The 19,981-nt window shown below is 39.7% G+C and overlaps 1 protein-coding gene across 1 annotated transcript in view; it reads right to left on the bottom strand.

Moving 5' to 3' along the window:
• The window catches only part of LOC124253369 (ras GTPase-activating-like protein IQGAP1), a 168,804-nt gene that overhangs the window by 19,764 nt on the left and 129,059 nt on the right, over positions 1–19,981 (bottom strand). Inside the window, 12 exon segments of the mRNA XM_046687119.1 lie at positions 1,442–1,526; positions 2,018–2,158; positions 3,893–4,042; positions 4,497–4,571; positions 10,055–10,075; positions 10,754–11,031; positions 11,204–11,325; positions 14,391–14,477; positions 16,100–16,169; positions 16,826–16,897; positions 17,306–17,389; positions 18,608–18,778. Of these exon segments, the coding sequence (XP_046543075.1) occupies positions 1,442–1,526; positions 2,018–2,158; positions 3,893–4,042; positions 4,497–4,571; positions 10,055–10,075; positions 10,754–11,031; positions 11,204–11,325; positions 14,391–14,477; positions 16,100–16,169; positions 16,826–16,897; positions 17,306–17,389; positions 18,608–18,778 (1,356 nt within the window).

The raw sequence follows: 19,981 nt of genomic DNA, 5'->3' as shown, positions 1-19,981 counted from the left end.
AATAGTTCTTGAGATAGCTTAACGTGCAGGTAAAACGTTAAAGTCCCCTTGTGACCTTGAAATGAAGGTCAAGGTAACCAAACCTGACTGGCACCTTCCTTTTACTGTGATGAACCTAGGTACCTAATATGAAAAGAATCCAGTCAACGGTTCTTAAGATATTCCAATTCATATGTACGGATGGAGCCTAATATACTATATCCGGGATAAAAATAAAAAATGTAATTGTTAAATTCAGAAATAGATAAATTCTGACAAAGATTACAGCGAGAGCTGGAAGAACAAGTAGTAGTGCAAGGTGGACATGATCAATGCGGGTCAGCCACGGACAGACACGTTGTCATCAAATGTAAACAAAAAACATAAGATGAAACACTTGGCAAACAACGTACAAAATACTAGTACGTAATATTTGGATATAATTTCAAACCATTTTCATAATATAGAGACCAAAAACTGTATACAGCTGAAATTAAGATGTAAAAAGGTAAAAATATCAAACAATAAGTGCCATATAGGGACCCAGGTGCCCTCACAACCATCCTCCAGGGCGATGAAGGAGAGAGTGACAAGCATGGCCGGTCATGTGACCTATAAGGGCGCCAAAATGGAAAGGCAAGGGAGGCTACTCGTGGGTGAGTGATGATTTTACGTCCTCCTCTTTGAAGGGAACTTCAAGGGATTTGTATAGACAGCTTTTATATGCCACTTAAGGAAGAAAAGACATAGTATGAAAATAAGTACTGACTGAACTCATGCACTATGTCATGCTCATATACCAGACAGAATGAACAAACCTGAAATCTGTGGTAGGGGAAAGGTAATGAGGAGAATGAACAAACCTGAAATCTGTGGTAGGGGAATGGTAATGAGGAGAATGAACAAACCTGAAATCTGTGGTAGGGGAATGGTAATGAGGAGAATGAACAAACCTGAAATCTATGGTAGGGGAATGGTAATGAGGAGAATGAACAAACCTGAAATCTGTGGTAGGGGAATGGTAATGAGGAGAATGAACAAACCTGAAATCTGTGGTAGGGGAAAGGTAATGAGGAGAATGAACAAACCTGAAATCTGTGGTAGGGGAAAGGTAATGAGGAGAATGAACAAACCTGAAATCTGTGGTAGGGGAATGGTAATGAGGAGAATGAACAAACCTGAAATCTATGGTAGGGGAATGGTAATGAGTGATGCCAATTCACACAGTATTTCAGTTATACATCACAGTGGGGCATCTCAATAGTCCCAGGAGTACGTGGTTCACAGATACTTGCTTTACTTGTATGTGAGAACAGTCGTCCTGCTACCAGATCCAAAAACATGAGATTTTACTAAGATATCCCAGCATAATTATTGGAGCTATGTACTGTAGAGCCTTAGACACTCAAGTCCCACTTCAGGTTGAGGGTTTATCAGTGGCAGATGATATGACTAACTGTACCTGCAGGACATCCTTCTCCAGGGCGTCGGGGAACTTCTTTGTGAGAGCATCCCTCATCACCCTGGCCATGTAGCGCATCCCGTATCTGTAGCAACAAGCTTGTTTCAATAACCATGTTATAACAGGATATACAGCACGGGACTATACACTGCAAACATAAACACAATCTGTACTGTATAAATATATACAATGTCATACTAGTGCATTTGGATGTTTTGTATTGAACGAGAAGATGTCATGGGAGCAGAGAAACGATTTTTATACCCTCTTATCTTGCATTAATCTGTTACATAATAAAATAAATCAAGCTTTGGAGAAAGTAGAACCGGCAGGTGTCCAATACGGGATCTGGGGTTCAATACGGAATTTGACCACACCATCCGTATTACACCCCTGTATCACTATCCTAAGTTTACATGGGTATTGAATAATAAAAGTATTAATGATAGGAATCTCTCAGACGCTATTGTGAATTGAATGATCGATAAATCATGCAGTAAGTACGACAAGGGAATGACGGAAGTGATAACAATCATTTATGTAAATATATTATCAAAATATTCTGTATATACTTACGGAATCTTGTCGAGTGAGGTGAGGATCTTGTTGAGGAAGCGGTCGGAGACGTCCTGCAGCCGTTTGATGGACTCCTGAATCTGTTGCTGCACCTCTGGGTGTTTCAGAGCTTCTTCAGGGGTCACCTCATATGGGAGGCCCCTGATATATATTTAGAGAATAACCAACGAGGTACGAGTGATTACGGGAAATATGCCCGAGTTGAAATAATGTTCACCGTGCCGAGCCTTGGCGGTAGGCACTGAACATTATTTTAACGAGGGCATATTTCCGTAATCACTGCACTGCTGGTTATTCTATATTATTACCCATAATGTAATTTAAAAGGAAGAACCACGAAATAAAACCACCCGGAGACAGGACTTGTGACCTTAAACAGCTGATTCGTATTCATGCGTGATTAAACCCTAACTTCTCCAGCGGTAATAACATAACTACGCTATGGAAATAGTACATCATAAAATCGCTTTAAAATACAACAAAATTATTATGCCTGGAATAATTAATTAACATTTGTTAATATGATAAAAATGATCTTTTAAATATATCATTGAACTTAATAAGAGCTAAACATTTATTCGATCAAGTCAGTGCGAAGGAACATCGTTCATTCACGACTGACGTGTTTTCTAGTGAATTGTGACGGTGTAGTGTTGAAACACACTCTGGCAAAAACCTGTCATTTTTGGGGAAAGTCAACGGTTAAAAGTTGGGAAATCTAAAAGACAACCATCCCACGAATACATCTAGAAAAAGTTTTCTGTCAAGAAACTCAACAAGTTTGAAGATTAAACAACATTTTGTTCTGTGGAAGGCGTGTTACACTCTCGTCTCAGTAGAGTACAGCAGTTCCAACAAGGATAACTCTAGTCGGAATCCGAGTCTATGAAATGTGTCAATCTCGGCTACTGGGACCAACCTCTCGCATTGATTAGGAATGCATGGATATAAAAAATTATCTTGAAGAAGAACATTTAGCACTGATTCCGGTAAGAAAGGAGCTGTTTTCTGGTTCGATGGCATGGACGCCGTGTCCGACTTACTTGTTACACTTTCAGATAACATCTTTAGTCGGTATCTTGCTGTTTCTATTTCCCCGAATTCAGTTTCAACAACAAACAGGTTTTGGGAATTCAAGGGCTGTAAAATTCTTATCACTCTTCCTATTTGGTCACCGTCAACTTTAACTAGGTAAGTGACCTTGATCGGGTTAGCCTAACGGCGGCCATGTTTGTTTACAAACAATGCAAACGATTGTTTTGGTGGGTTTTTTAAAGATTATATAATTTAAAAGACTACTATTTATAACTAAGTTTTATTCCAAAATAATAACGTCTAATAAAAAGAATATTCATATTCTTTAACCTTAATGTTTTCTTTTTTAGATCTCGGAATGTGTGATTACATTACATAATGTCAATTTATCAATGAATCGATGAAACTTTATGAATGAACGTAGTGTGTGAAAGTAGTTCTGGCATCCAATGAAAATGTACAAATATACGATCAACCAATCAACGTCGAGAATCACTAAATTGCACACTGTGCAAATATCAAAAAGATATTACACGGGATCTCCCCACCCGTATGGGTAATAATACACAGTCACCTAATGCTCTTGTTACTCAATGCTGTTAATTATGACATTAATTGTGCTTCTGAATTGTTCGTATCTTGGCGCATTTAAAGGCAGGAAATAAAACTCAAAGGTTAAATACTTCTATGCATCTTCCAACACCATCCACAAATAAAAAAAATGTTTATCTGTAGTTTTCTGTACAACTCGTTAAGTGTACTCAAACATCTGTGATACACATATTATGTGGAAAGACTGGACAACTGAATCAACAGAAGCAGGCTTCCCACTGAACTCACGTGGCCTTGCCAGTCTCGGACTCTGTCTGGTTCACCCAGGCCTTGTACAACCCAATGGGCTCGGTGTTGATGCGGAGGTTCCTGTCTTCCACAACCCCTGTGATGAGGGGGTTAAGCATCTCCCGCAGAGCGTTCTGACCTCGCTGGTTCCTGGCAAAGCAGTCCATGAATATGTCACTAGCATCCTGAACTGATGAAGCTTGGAGGAACCAACACATGCAACAACCAGCACACCGATACTCCCTTGATACAAACTACTACTGTTTGTTCCATGTCAGCAGGGGTGGTGGGGTAGCCTAGTGGTTAACGCGTTCGCTCGTCACGCCGAAGACCCGGGTTCGATTCCCCACATGGGTAAAATGTGTGAAGCCCATTTCTGGTGTCCCCACGCCGTGATATTGCTGGAATATTGCTAAAAGCGGCGTAAAACTAAAACTCACTCACTCCAAGTCAGCATCAGCTACAGTACAATAACATTTGTTTTTGTTTATGAACAAACATACATAGGGATCTTACAATTAATAATAGAAATCCATACCAAACTGAGAAACAAAGCATATCAGTTTAAGCTGACCTATTCACTTCTTCAACAAACTCCACATACCTGTTAAAGCCTACAATCATCTTGACAACCAGTCGCTGGCCGGTCACAATGTCCGTCATCTTGTGGACCTTAGAGCTGCAACAAAGCATTCAGTCCAGCGTTATTTACAATTTCTACAGATGACATGATATTGCTGAGAGTAATGGTGTCCTATCCCCTGATCTCTATCATCTAATCAACCTATCAACATGGCAAGTCAGAGAGATAGCTGTCAGAGGAGACAGTCTGAAGAGGAATGAGCTCAACAGTATTAAGACAGATCTACAGAGTCAAGCAGTGTGTTGGAACATTACTTTCTTTAGCGTATTTCATTAAATTATTCTTTCTTTCATGAAACCTGTAGGTAGATTGCTAATCTCTTTTGTATAATTATCTTAACTGTATGTGTATTAAAAACTTTCTGCAGTCATTCAGTTGGTATATGTATACACCGAGATGATAACAAGGTGGTATTTGTATACACCGAGATGATAACAAGGTGGTATTTGTATACACCGAGATGATAACAAGGTGGTATTTGTATACACCGAGATGATAACAAGGTGGTATTTGTATACACCGAGATGATAACAAGGTGGTATTTGTATACACCGAGATGATAACAAGGTGGTATTTGTATACACCGAGATAACAAGGTGGTATTTGTATACACCGAGATGATAACAAGGTGGTATTTGTATACACCCAGATGATAACAAGGTGGTATTTGTATACACCAAGATGATAACAAGGTGGTATTTGTATACACCGAGATGATAACAAGGTGGTATTTGTATACACCGAGATGATAACAAGGTGGTATTTGTATACACCGAGATGATAACAAGGTGGTATTTGTATACACCGAGATGATAACAAGGTGGTATTTGTATACACCGAGATGATAACAAGGTGGTATTTGTATACACCGAGATGATAACAAGGTGGTATTTGTATACACCAACATGATAACAAGGTGGTATTTGTATACACCGAGATAACAAGGTGGTATTTGTATACACCGAGATGATAACAAGGTGGTATTTGTATACACCCAGATGATAACAAGGTGGTATTTGTATACACCGAGATGATAACAAGGTGGTATTTGTATACACCAACATGATAACAAGGTGGTATTTGTATACACCGAGATGATAACAAGGTGGTATTTGTATACACCGAGATGATAACAAGGTGTTAATTCACACAGCACATTGATGATTAGTGTCAAAGATCTGTGAGATGGAGACACACAAATGACTGATGAACGTGAGGACAAGGAAATGACTTCCCAAGGAATTAACGAAACACAGCTGTAAGATAATTTCTACTTTAAACACTCATAATGAAAAATGTTTACTAAATGCTACCTCTTGGTCTTACTATTGCTCTCTGTTGGTACTAAAACACTATGTGGCATGCATACTTCACATCACTAGTCCCATGCACTCGTTATTTGCCTTTATTGAGAAATACACCGTGCAATGGCCAATAAAGTGAACCAATAATTCATCCTATTTCTGTAGACGGTCAGGCTGCAAGGAGCCTCCCTGTCTGCTGGGTCTAGTGTCATGCAGTCAGGTGGGTTTGTCATGGATGCAGTGTGAGTCATGATGCAGACATGGGATCTATAGGTACAGGGCATCATGTCACGGAGGAGATATACCACATACGTGCATGACCATGCTCAGCACGACACAGTGAATGTAACTTCAATATCTGCTGTTACTTTAATATCCTGTTCAATTTAGTCTATATGTAGGCCAGCATGCTTGTATTTCTACTCTAGTTATTACTTTCGAGTCGTGTTTCATGATCAACTTTATAAAATATCATACTGTTGGTTCAACCTTTATGTACGTCTCTAAAATGCACAACTAAACATGCAGTGCAGGCTTTCTGTTACAAGGCTACCATGTTTGACCTCACATAAAATCTTTACATTATGTCACTAAAATATGAAGAGACAGAAGTCAAAATACAACAGAACAGATGAAATCAGTGTTGATATTAAAAATTATTTCCCTTTAAAAAATATTTCTTTTTTTTATATATGGTACCAATCACCACTTTTTCCAAAATGATAGTCTTTTCTATGAAACAAACAAATGCTTTGCACATCTAAAAGTGAAGATCTCCGTGGCAGATACACAACCCAGTGCAAAAACTGCAGAATGAGAGAGAAAAACAGCAAATGTATTACACAACTCAAAGTGACAAAATATTAAGATGAAAGCAAGTTTCTGTTTCCTTGAATTCTCTACTACTCCCTCCTACTGACCAACACACATGTTACAGCATGTGAGACAACAAGAGAATAAAAACATGACTGATGTTTCTGGTGGTGCCAGTTTGGTAGAGAAGTAAGCTGGATGATAGACAGCTAGATAGACCAGCCCTATATACCACATCCTGCCTGGGGAACCCCATGGAGACAATGATCGTCAAGTGTTAGAAGCAGAATACACACGCCATTACTCATCAATAAGCCTGATACACTGGCAATCCAGTGTGACACATTTAATACTAAATATTTATTTATTTAACCTACATCCATCAAAAAGATTTTTTTAATACAAATTCAGAACTTTCAGACATATTTTCGAACCCTGGTTTGTGAACAAGACATTAATGGAGAAGGAATCTGTTACAGTATCAATCACTTTTAGGAGAAAAAACACTGTGCCAAATTTAGATGTTTCAAATGTAGATTTCAAATAAATTTCATTTTAAAAGAAATGCATGAACAAAGATATTTTCCACTTCCAAAAAGAGGTGTTATCAGATTTAACTGCATGTACCACATACACTGGGATGTTCCTGAAGGAGGGGAGATCTTATATACTGCTTGTAACATTTACTGACAGCTCCACACAGTGCCATCCAAACACTAGGAAGTACTGATGATAGTGGGTACACTGTACGGAGTAGTACACACTGCGTGACACACAGACACGCTGACCTCTCCCTGACACATGGATGTAGTGTACAACACAGCTACACACGACACCTGCGTCAGACTACAGGGGAGGGTGGATTCATACTCTGGACAGACCTGTCAGTCATACATCTGGCTTTTCAACCTCTTCCACGCTTAAGTAACCAAAACACACTTCAGAAAATGATAAATGAGCGAATGATTATATCAATACAGAGCTGATACAGCAGTATCAAAGGTTCAGAAGAGCAGTTCTTTGGGTTTTCAAATACAAACAAAAGCACTTTTTCAGTTTTATTTAATTTCCTCAGGTATACACCTTACCTGTATTAGTATAGGAAAAGGTGCTGCTATACAAAGCAATCTTAGCGGAGAGGTGATCATCATACCTAAACATAGACTTACAACAGTCGTAGAGCTCAGGGTGCCGTTGTACAATGCTACCCTGTATCCTAAATTTTACACTACAGATGTTCTAGGGACCTGTGCTATTTAAGCTGTTAATGTAAGAATGTCGGACATGTTTACTATGGAACACTGGGATGTGTATCCACTGTCCGTAGACATCAGGAGTCTGTCGAGAGTCTGAATCCAGTATGAAATGCAGACCCTTCTCAATGATGATGTAATGATAATGATGGTGGCAACAACACTGACGTAATATCGGGTACACGACATCACCCATACACCGACGTCCATACTTACATTCGTCTGGGGAGGCAGAGAGAGAAGAGAAATAACATTAGTACGATTAACACTAGCTAACTGGGAGAACTTGTAAAAAGTGACAGCTGAAATGTAAACAGCATCTTGTACACAACAGGGATGAGAATTCATGTCGTTAGGTCTGAGTAACAGTAGGAATATATAATCTTTTGAACAGTTATGTACTATATCTCATATTTACGGTTCATTCATGAACATGCCAAACTTCTCTCTTAACACATTGACTGCTGCCACGACTATACTTGTAGTATCAATGTCTGTCCGAATTTGCCACTACAAGTTATCTCGTAACTACATCAGTGGTATTTTAAAACAAGTTTCACATGTTGGAAAAATAGGCACAAGAAACAAACGTCTTCTGGCATTCTTTGTTACCGCCAGGAGACGATTGCTTCTTGTGCTGTTTTGCCAACAAGTAAAACTTATTTTAAAATACCACTGATGTAGCTACAAGATAACTCGTAGTGGCAAATTCGGACAGAATTGATACTACAAGTATACTCATGATAGGCAGTCAACGTGTTATGATGTTCAAACGGTTTTCACTGAAATTACTTGAAGCCATGTTGGAAACTATTGTCACGGACAACTGGTCCCTGTTTCAGAAAGCAACTGTAATGCTACAACATCTTAAGCATATTATATTAAAGTATGTGGCTTACAACGGTCATTACAGTCACTTTGTGAACAGGATCCACAACACCAGTTACACACTATACTGTTTGCAGACAGATACACTGGCACATTCCCTGATGACCGTCTCAGAACAGACCTGTGGTCAAGAGGGCATACCAAGTCTTCGGTCAAATGAACTCTGCATACATTTACATACGCTCTTTGCCATAAAATCTCATCCCTGGATATTTTGAACATCCAACCCCAGCAAATATCTAGGCAGTTGGTTAGTATGCACTATATACACTCTTCAAGGAGGATAGGAGCCCAGGGATGCATTATGTATCACACAACCCTAACCATCATTAAAGGGCTCATCACTTCATGTTGTTGCTGATAGAAGCTGGCTGGTTGGTGCGCACATCATGTCTTTTATTCCACCAAATATTTGCATAGAATTATCCCAATCTGAAATTCAATGTAGCCTTTCTTTCCTTGAAGAGTATATACATGTATTTATGATCATAAACATTGTAATAAAGAGTTATGTACCCAAACATCACAAAAGACAGTATTGATTAAAACACAGCTTTTAAATAAAAAACACCAATATAGATGCATGTGATGGATGGCTTTTCTCACACATACATGTGTGAAATGGAATACAAGGAAGGATTATCTCAAATTGGAATCAGCTGTCTCAAGTTGTGTGAGTACAATCTAATGATACATCTTATTAGCTCTCAACCCTCGGAGTAGACGTCAGCAGAAAAACAAGCTCAGAGATTAGTCATTCCTGCAACTAGATTTAAAACATCAATATGGCAATACCTATTCTTGCTAGTTCTTGAACTTAAAATAAAACTTAAATGTTTATTTCTAAATTTCCTTTATCAGAGCTTCAAGGATTCTGAAATCAGGTCACGTGACCAAGAGGGAAATATCAAACACAGTCCACATGAAACACCTACGACTAGGAGACCCATCTTGCTTTGAAATTGGACATCTTTTTTCAGCCCCTTGACAATCTAAAGCTCTGTATAAGAAAATTTAGCAAATTCAAGACTTTGATAAACTGATTTGTTACCTAAACATTCAAAAGGAAAAAATACAACAATAAGATCATGAAAATAAATACAAAATATTAATCATCAGTTTACATTAAACAGGATTGTAAAATACAAAAATGAAGGAACCTAATTGACACGAAGCAATGCTAGTGCCGTGACACTGTGCTTAGCGTGTGCTACTGCGGAGTACAGAGGCCGACTATATGGGGAGTTAGACTGAGACTTACTTAGAACCACCTAACAGGAACCTACAAAAGAACGACATCGGTCACTCACACACGTTATCAGGAGACCGTCACTACTCACATGCACAAGCTGTCACCACCATACCTAAATCAAGTCTCTATTCACATCCACCTTTAAACAAGGAGTAACTGGTGACTAATGAAAAAACACACACAAATTTCATAGCAATTTATACACAGCACATAAGTTTTCAGAATTTGTTGGAACTCTTATAAAGATTACCCACAGATTCTCTAGAAGGTGGTCAGGGGAGCAAACGCTTAATAAGGCAATTATGGTATTTTCTTTTGCAAACTTTCAGCATATCAAGCCACCTACTAAATTGTCACATAAACGTGTGAAGCTAATAGGTAGTGTGCATGGTGGTGACAAGAGGTGATAAAATGCACTGTGCACAAGGCTGGAAGAGTTATCTCCCTTCTAACTCTACAAAAGGATGAAGAACCAGGGAATACAGTAACAATCACGGTAGACAGAATGTCCACTATTTTGTATATGTTGATGAAAAGCTGATAAAAACACCAGTGTGACTCTTTAAAGCAATTATTATAAATAGCAAGTGTGAGATAAGATTTATGTCACGTTGATAGAATTGCTTCAGTTATTTCGATGACACAATACTAAAACACAAAATCTTATTAAAACAAGTTAAAAATACATAACATCAATACTCTACTCACGCTATTTCTTCTTCCAGTGCTGTCTTGAACAGTTTCAGGAGAAGGTATTCCTCTCTCTGATTCGACCCGTAGTTAAACAGCGATAAGATGACAGCCTCCATGAATTTGGTGGCGTCAGTCTGTGGCATCTCGAAGATGAGCTTGGCAAGGTACGTTAGGTTGGTCTGCAGCAGGTAGAACAAGTGCTGGTATGCTTCCAGGCGCTCATGGCTCTCCTTGCTCAGTGCTTTCAAGCCTTTCAAAGAGATGTTCAACTTCCTGTTTTGTTTAACAACATCCTGTAGAAATATAGAAAATTCTTATTAATACTGTTGAAGGTGTTTCTTTGTCACGTCATTTCTCAAAAACGAACATTATTGTTATTGGTGTGAACATAGAATTTAGTGATGTTTTAAGATTCCACTGGCAAGGAAGTTCCCACCTACTACTTCCACTAGCAACAACACCTGCCTGCAGTTTGATCCTGTTTTTGATGAGCAGACAAATCTTGCTGTCCATCTGGTCCAAGTCGTGCTCCAGCTGTTGGTTGGATCTGATCTCAGATACCACTTGCTGACCAAGCTTCTGTAACTCTGTGGTCAAAGGGAAATAATTCAGGAAAGTGTCACAAAGAACACTGTAGCACTGTTTCAGACAATGGCCATACTTCATGGGTTTGTGTAACTATATTCCTCCATCACCAGTGAAAACATGCTGCCCTAATGCATAGGGATGTGTTAGGACGCTGTGAAAATGTAATCCTAAATATAACATATGTTGCATTTCACCTCTTTCTAAAAGGCATAGTGTCTTCATTCTTATTAAATGAGTCTATTCATATTCATTAGTGTAAAAAAAACACACTTACCTTCAGTTATAACAAACTTCTAAGATTTTAACCTTCATAACCATAGTTCAATAGGCTTCATTAGGTGCCTAGGACAAAAAATTAGTTTGTTATATTTGACAGTTTGTATGAGTGTGTATATTATAAATGAAGTTTACTGTATGTATAAACCATTTTCTTGCTAGCTTTGTACATAGGTAGAGGGTAAGGAAATGGGAGTTCCACATCACAGAGACAGCCGTGGATTGAACAACCCACCTTACACTCCACAAGGAGAATCTAAATAAATTTGACCATTGACACAGTTGTATCGCAAATGGACTAGTAAGAAACATTATTTATTTTATGTAATCTGGGTGCTCATGGGTCATATGTATTCACAGGTAATGTAGCAACATAGTTTATACAAACTAGTATTGATGTTGCACAAACGACATGCTTGACGACGTGTTCCAGAAATGGCCATGCAATGCTACCTCCATGGGCTTAAAATGATTCAGTTGGGAGTATAGGGGTGGTCAGTTGTTCCATGCAGTGCGATGATGATCTATCTATATCTACCTCACACAGAGACATACAACAGGTTGCCACATATCTCTATGACAAATGAAACAAAAGTGAAAACAAAGATCAAATTACTTTATATGGACAAGGGATATGGAACTGGGAAGTTTGGACCAGTTAAAGAAAAAAATCTAACATGACTAACACCATGGTACTGTAGCTCACTAGAATTTTTATTCCAATATTGGAAATAACTATACCGACTGACTGAGTTTGGTTTTACGCCGCTTTTAGCAATATTCCAGCAACATCACGGCGGGGGACACCAGAAATGGGCTTCACGCATTGTGCCCATGTGGGGATTCGAACCCGGGTCTTCGGCGTGACGAGCCAACGCTTTAACCATTAGGCTACCCCACCACCCCGGAAATAACTATAAACAAAAATGTTCTGTCAAGTTAACATCCGAGCATCGTTTCCAACAGAAGTACAGATTTGAAGAAAATGTAAATTAGCTGAAACCAGATTTTGAATTTACATACAGAGAAAGTGGGGAAATTTTCGTCCATGTTCTAAGATTCTATTGGTGAAAAAAATGTCAAGCATAAGGAAGACATGTTTACAAGATGGTCAGTACAATCCAATGATAATGATGACTTTGATATTGTTATCAATCACAAACTTTTATTGATTGCTTCTTTAATAAAGTATGGAGGTTTTTTTTAAAACAGAAAAACAACCCTCCATCAAAAAGATCCAGATCAGTAAAAACCCTGAGTGGAGGGAGATGCTTGTAGACAATGGCAAATGGACAAACCTTCCACGACAGATCACCACTTGGGCCAAAAGCCTTGGTGAACAGTATTGAAAAATTTCAGAAAATAAAGAAAAATAATCTCAAATAGTTAGATATGATGGCAGTGAAACGAAGTTCCAAATATCAGAGATAAAAAAGAGGAATTTTACAACTGTTCAAAATCTGTCCTATTAAGAAAAGTATGTAAAGTTACAAACATTAAAACCCAGCCAGCAATGTACAACAAAACCTACAGCAACTCCATATGCTTTACAAATGATAGACAAAAAAAATATCAAAACAAAGCTACTTCACAGCCTTGCTCTACTACTAACCTTCATTTTCTGTCCAAAGCAGCACATTAAACAAGATAGACCATTAACTTTACTTACAGCAGAAGCCTTTCGGTCTCAGTTTACATCTTAAAGTCTGTTCATGCAATACTAGGCAGACACAAAAAAGAACAACGATACCAGAACCTATTGGCATGAGCGAAAAGAAATGAAGGCAGACACATGCCAACTCAGAATAGGCACCAGTAAATACTGCTTCTTGTGAAGGTGTTTCACAACAGACTCTGGGCTAACATCTGTATGTGGGTAGTCATTAGAATCAGTGTGTACCTGGTATTCTGTATAGATGTAGATACCAGTCTACTATTCCATTGAGACCTTGTTGATGGCCCCAGGTTTCAACTACTGATATTCAGTCCCTAAACACTCTTCTGACAAACCTTAAGGCCCTACTATTTCCACAAGCATTGGCACCATTGTACCTACTACTCCAAGACACCTTGGGGCCCTGCCATCTACTATTACAACAAGTCTTGGGCTTGGTTATGCACTGTTACCATAAGTTTCCCCTCTACTGTTGCAACAATCCTTGGGTCCATGTTGTCTACTGATGCAACAAGCCATGGGACCTGTTATCTACTGTTACAACAACCTTTGGGCTCATGCTATCTACTGTTGCAACAAACCTTGGGACCCATGTTATTTACTGTTGTAACAAGCCTTGGGGCCCTGACATTTACAGTTGTAACAAGCCGTGGGTCCCATGTTATTTACTGTTGTAACAAGCCTTGGGGCCCTGACATGTACAGTTGCAACAAGTCGTGGGTCCCATGTTATTTACTGTTGTAACAAGCCTTGGGGCCCTGACATGTACAGTTGCAACAAGCCTTGGGACCCATGTTATTTACTGTTGTAACAAGCCTTGAGGCCCTGACATGTACAGTTGCAACAAGCCGTGGGTCCAAATTGTTTACTTTTGCCACAAGTCTTTGAGTCCTGTCTTCTGCTAATCTAGCAAGCATTGGGCTGTGCAAATCACTGTAGAATTCCTGATAAAATATTGTGGTCATCATGTCATGTCCTCTTCAATAAAGGCAGCAGGCATGTTTCCCAATCTGGACTGGATACTCAGACAGCAATACAAGTGCAGCAATTAAAGGTTTCATTGTATTACACATTTGCATACGAAGACAGGAAGCCATGAATATTAACACCTACCCAGTTCCTCGGCATAGTCATTGTCACTGGCATCAAGTAGGTGGACATACTTCCTCACAACAGACAGTGATGGGTTGCTGTCTTGCACTGCAACAAAAGGCATGGATGTTTACCTGTCCGGCAGGCGTCAGAAGGGGAGGCAGTGTACAACAGGCAGCCATACTGCCATCTCTGTCACTCATACATGGCATCTTCTAAATATCTATCACTTCTATGTTAATGTTGATAAAATTCATTAACTCTTTCAACACCAGTCAACCAGAGGCATTTACTGCCATGACACCGAGTTCCCAGAGACTCTGAGGTCATAGATGAAGCCTATGTTTATGAAGGAAATTATAAGCTTGTAAAACGTTATTGCTACTACATCCCATACACCATTTAAAAGATCTAATCCTACTGTTGATAAATATGAAGTTTATTTTTATAATATTATTCAAATAATACAACTACAACTTAATAAAATTATGTTTGAATGAAAATGCAAGCTTACATTTATAATGTCCAGATAAACCACGAAAGAAGCAAACACTATGGCGATTGTTTTCCATTTGTGACATGTCATAACATGCCCGTGCCTTTTTCTTTTATATTTTCATTTTTACGTCATCAGAAAATTATTATAAAAAGATTTCTTAAATAATATGTATGGTCGCCTATTTCCCGATATCTGTGGCTTTCCGCTCGATAATATGACATAACAACGGAAAATACCTCCGTTTTTGAAGCTTCGTATGAATAACATGGGAGGCGAATCGTTTGATGTCGGGTATCGTTCGAAAGCTCTGAACATCAACATCACTGAACCCTTTGCTGAGAGTATTTTCACAGTTGTAAGAAGCGATTTTATTGGATAAAAATTGGTTTCTAATGACGCTTTTTCGCTAGTCTGCTATAAGGGTCGTGATTGGTCAAAATCAGATACGTGACCTAAGGCATCGTGTCCGAGCGTGAAGATTGAGGCGGCGAGAGCCGAGATGTCACTTGTCACTGACTTGACTTACATTACATGATCGCACAAAAAGATGGAAATAGTAATTTTATATGTACGTTTGACAACTTTTATGAATGTTGTTGTTGATTTTATTCATTAGTTTATTCAATTTATTTAATGAATTCCTCGAAACATCGTTACTTTGCTCTTTGACAATGTTATTGTGGACCGGCTGCCGAAGCATGTGTCCGAGAATCGTTGTTTTCAATAACATTGCGAAAAATAGTTTATAATTTTAATTCTGATGATAATATATGATAAATTGAAATTTAATAAGTGTTTTCAGACATTGTGAAATGTGATAGATTTAATATATGAATCATAAGTCAGGTAGGTTCCTAAAATTACATCTCATTTTGACGTGACTGACTGACTGACTGAGTTTGGTTTTACGCCGCTTTTAGCAATATTCCAGCAACATCACGGCGGGGGGACACCAGAAATGGGCTTCACACATTGTGCCCATGTGGGGATTCGAACCCGGGTCTTCGGCGTGACGAGCCAACGCTTTAACCATTAGGCTACCCCACCGCCCCTTGACGTGACTAATGCCTTGGCGATCGGTGTCTGGGGACTCATAACGTTGTGGCCGATTAAGCGGCTGCGGTGTTGAATGAGTTAATACATTCTTACACCATATACATTAACACAAAACTGGTAAACAGGATATTTCTGCAGTTCCAGCGTAGAGACATACTGCTACACATCTACTCACTGAGGGCCTTGTAGTCCTGACGAGCCAGGTTGGAACGGAAGAACGCCTGGATCTTGATGATCTTGTCCTCCTGCAACACAACCACAGTATCAACACTCACCATCAGCTGCTGCATGGACGTGGAAGCTGATTGGCTGCTGTAGCAGGAGGAGCCACAGTTGGGGACGATATTGGATAGCATCATAGAAGGTCTTGTTTGGCACAATTCATGTGAAACTTATATAAAACAATAGTTTTGCAAGTCATGCATGATATATTATGAGAACTAGGGATGTCACGATACATAAGTTTCAAGAATCGATACGTCTCCAGATGCCCATGTCACGATTCGATAGGTATCACGATACCTATTTTCGTGGCATTGTTGCGTAAATGTAGTTACAGTTTGAACATTAATATATCATATTTTATAATTGCCCATGAAAAGATAAACATTTTTGATTCTCAGAGATTAAAAAGTTCTAATTTCCCATCTTTGTGCATGAAATATAACTTTCATAACATAAATAAACATGATACAATTGCAAAATGTAAATCATACATAAACACATTTAAATCGATGCTTTCAAAACTTAATAGCGATACAGGTTTGAATGGAGTGATAATTGTATAGCCTTAGAAAAAGTATCGATGCATTGATGTATCGTGGCATTCCTAATGAGAACAATTCTTAAAATTTTAATGTTGAATATTAACTGTGGTAAGTTGTAAATCCTGACTACTCACATTGGATTTAAAGAACTTGAGTCTGTCCCTGTACCTCTTCCTCTCTCGCCACATCCACACGTATGACTGAAGCTACAAGAGAACAGGAAAAAGTCTACACTCATATACCTTGGTAATAGTCTCATCAAGAGATCAGCAGTATGTCTACACATGTGAGGTGAGGTGAAATTGGCTTTAATGTCGTGCTTGAGAACATTTCGCTCATATGACGACATGCATGCGTGTGTATGTGTATTTGCGGCTGCTTGTACTTGGTTTTATTGCGCTAGCCAACTGAGATGCCATGCTGCAGTGAAGCATCAATACCCCACTCAGACACATTATACTGACTCTGAGCCGACCAGTCCTTGTTGTACCCATTAATGTCGAGTGCCAGGCAGGGACCAACAAGTACCATATTTTAACATCCTATGGTAAGACGCAGTCGGGGATCGAGTCTACACATGTATGTCATTACAGAGTATCGTAACAACCACCTACTTTGATGGCTGCATCTTCGTTGCTGTTAAGATAGTCCAATCGACCTTTGAACTGCCGCCTTTGTTTGCCTCCCCGGAACCATGACTGAAAGCAGGATGACGCATGCTTAAATATACACTTGAGGAACCAATACACTCGCAGGAGCAACAGTCGTGTAGTACCAAACTGGTGTAGTAGTGCACCTGTATTGCCACAATGGAGGGCAGTGAACCTATATTGCCACAATGAAGGGCAGTGAACCTGTATTGCCACAATGAAGGGCAGTGTACCTGTATTGCCACAATGGAGGGCAGTGCATCTGTATTGCCACAATGGAGGGCAGTGAACCTGTATTGCCACAATGAAGGGCAGTGCACCTGTATTGCCACAATGGAGGGCAGTGTACCTGTATTGCCACAATGAAGGGCAGTGCACCTGTATTGCCACAATGGAGGGCAGTGCACCTGTATTGCCACAATGAAGGGCAGTGCACCTGTATTGCCACAATGGAGGGCAGTGAACCTCTATTGCCAAAATGAAGGGCAGTGCACCTGTATTGCCACAATGAAAGGCAGTGTACTGTATTGCCACAATGGAGGGCAGTGTACCTGTATTGCCACAATGGAGGGCAGTGAACCTGTATTGCCACAATGGAGGGCAGTGCACCTGTATTGCCACAATGGAGGGCAGTGCACCTGTATTGCCACAATGAAGGGCAGTGCACCTGTATTGCCACAATGGAGGGCAGTGCATCTGTATTGCCACAATGGAGGGCAGTGAACCTGTATTGCCACAATGAAGGGCAGTGCACCTGTATTGCCACAATGGAGGGCAGTGTACCTGTATTGCCACAATGAAGGGCAGTGCACCTGTATTGCCACAATGGAGGGCAGTGCACCTGTATTGCCACAATGAAGGGCAGTGCACCTGTATTGCCACAATGGAGGGCAGTGAACCTATATTGCCAAAATGAAGGGCAGTGTACCTGTATTGCCACAATGAAAGGCAGTGTACTGTATTGCCACAATGGAGGGCAGTGTACCTGTATTGCCACAATGGAGGGCAGTGCACCTGTATTGCCACAATGGAGGGCAGTGCACCTGTATTGCCACAATGGAGGGCAGTGCACCTGTATTGCCACAATGAAGGGCAGTGTACCTGTATTGAACAAAGGGTCGGCAGAGAAGCTGTATGGAGGGCAGTGCACCTGTTTTGCCACAATGGAGGGCAGTGCACCTGTATTGCCACAATGAAGGGCAGTGTACCTGTATTGAACAAAGGGTCGGCAGAGAAGCTGTATTGGAACAATGGCCAGCAGTTTACCTGTATTGCCACAATGGCGGGTAGCTGTGTATTCATGAAGTTCTGTCTCTCCTTGTATTTCTCTCGCTGCTGGTGACCTCTCACCATCGCCTGCAGCTTCACGATACGCGGCTCGTTGGCCTTGAACAGCAACTCTCGGTCATAGGCTGCCGTCTCCTCTGATATAACTTTCTGAAGACAGATGTCACACAACTGAAGCGAAAGCACATCTCCACACCAGTTACACACTAACAGTGCTCATAATTGAAGGGGGTCCTTTTTGAGTTTGCCTGTGTGATACTGGAAGCTTGTTACTATTATGCTTAATTTTTATCACTTCATCAACATGTGTTAAGTTACTTGCTCCAGCGTTGCTCCTATGTTGATGTCTTTGTGATAGGTGTCGTGTGTTCTGAATTATAACAAGTGTTTACCACTGATATGTCAATGTCCCCGGCCGCTAAAGAATGGAATATTTATAACACATTTACTACTTTTAATTTTTTGATCAAATACAAGATGCCTGAAATGACTGGTGTCTGCATAATCACCTAATGTAGGCTGTCGACAAAATTGAAGATATTGGGTAAAACAGTTAATGAGATATCGCGTTAACAAGAGTTTGAAAAGTGGTCAAAGTGTCGTGGTGACCTTGAAAATAAGGTCATGGTCACCCAAATCAACTGGTGTCTGGGTAATCCCCCCAATGTAGGGTGTCACCAAATGTGAAGACATTGGGTACAACAGTTCATGAGATATCGCGTTAACAAGAGTTTCAAAAGTGGCCAAAGTGTTGTGGTGACCTTGAAAAAAAGGTCAAGGTGACCATGACCAAAATCAACGGGTGTCTGTGTAATCCCCCAATGTACGCTGTCACCAGATTTGAAGACATTGGGTACAACAGTTCATAAAATATCGTACGTACATACGGACGTGGCTGAATACATGGTGCCCCATTCCGTGGGCAATTATGCATCTGAATGATTAAGCCAAGCTTGTTGTAGTAGTGTTCCGATGAACGATTATAATCGAAAATTGACTGGCTACCCTTTCCAGACGCGACAATCCATTGCAAAATTTCATAACTGATTGTCAACTACACTTCATTTCAAGGCGCATTTTAGTCATGTAGTGTTTTTATGACATCTGACAAGATCTGTTCTTTGTTGAATGGTTGGTAATTGATGCTGTTGATGGTAAATAATAAACCATAAAAGAACAAAAAAAAATCTTTTCTTTTGTGTACCTCTACATGTTCAACCATCTGTCTCTGAACTGTACTTGCTTACCTTCAGAAGTCTGAGACAATAACAAACACATGACCTTGTGTAATATATTTATTATTTAGAGGGTATTCTTGTGATTTAATTTAACCGATTATTAATCGATGATTGA

This window comes from Haliotis rubra, unplaced genomic scaffold (genome assembly GCF_003918875.1).
Source record: "Haliotis rubra isolate DU_JTF1 unplaced genomic scaffold, ASM391887v1 Scf54, whole genome shotgun sequence".
Classification (NCBI taxonomy): Eukaryota; Metazoa; Mollusca; class Gastropoda; order Lepetellida; family Haliotidae; genus Haliotis; species Haliotis rubra.
The sequence above is the reverse complement of the archived record's forward strand: the minus strand, read 5'-3'. Positions and strand labels throughout refer to the sequence as shown.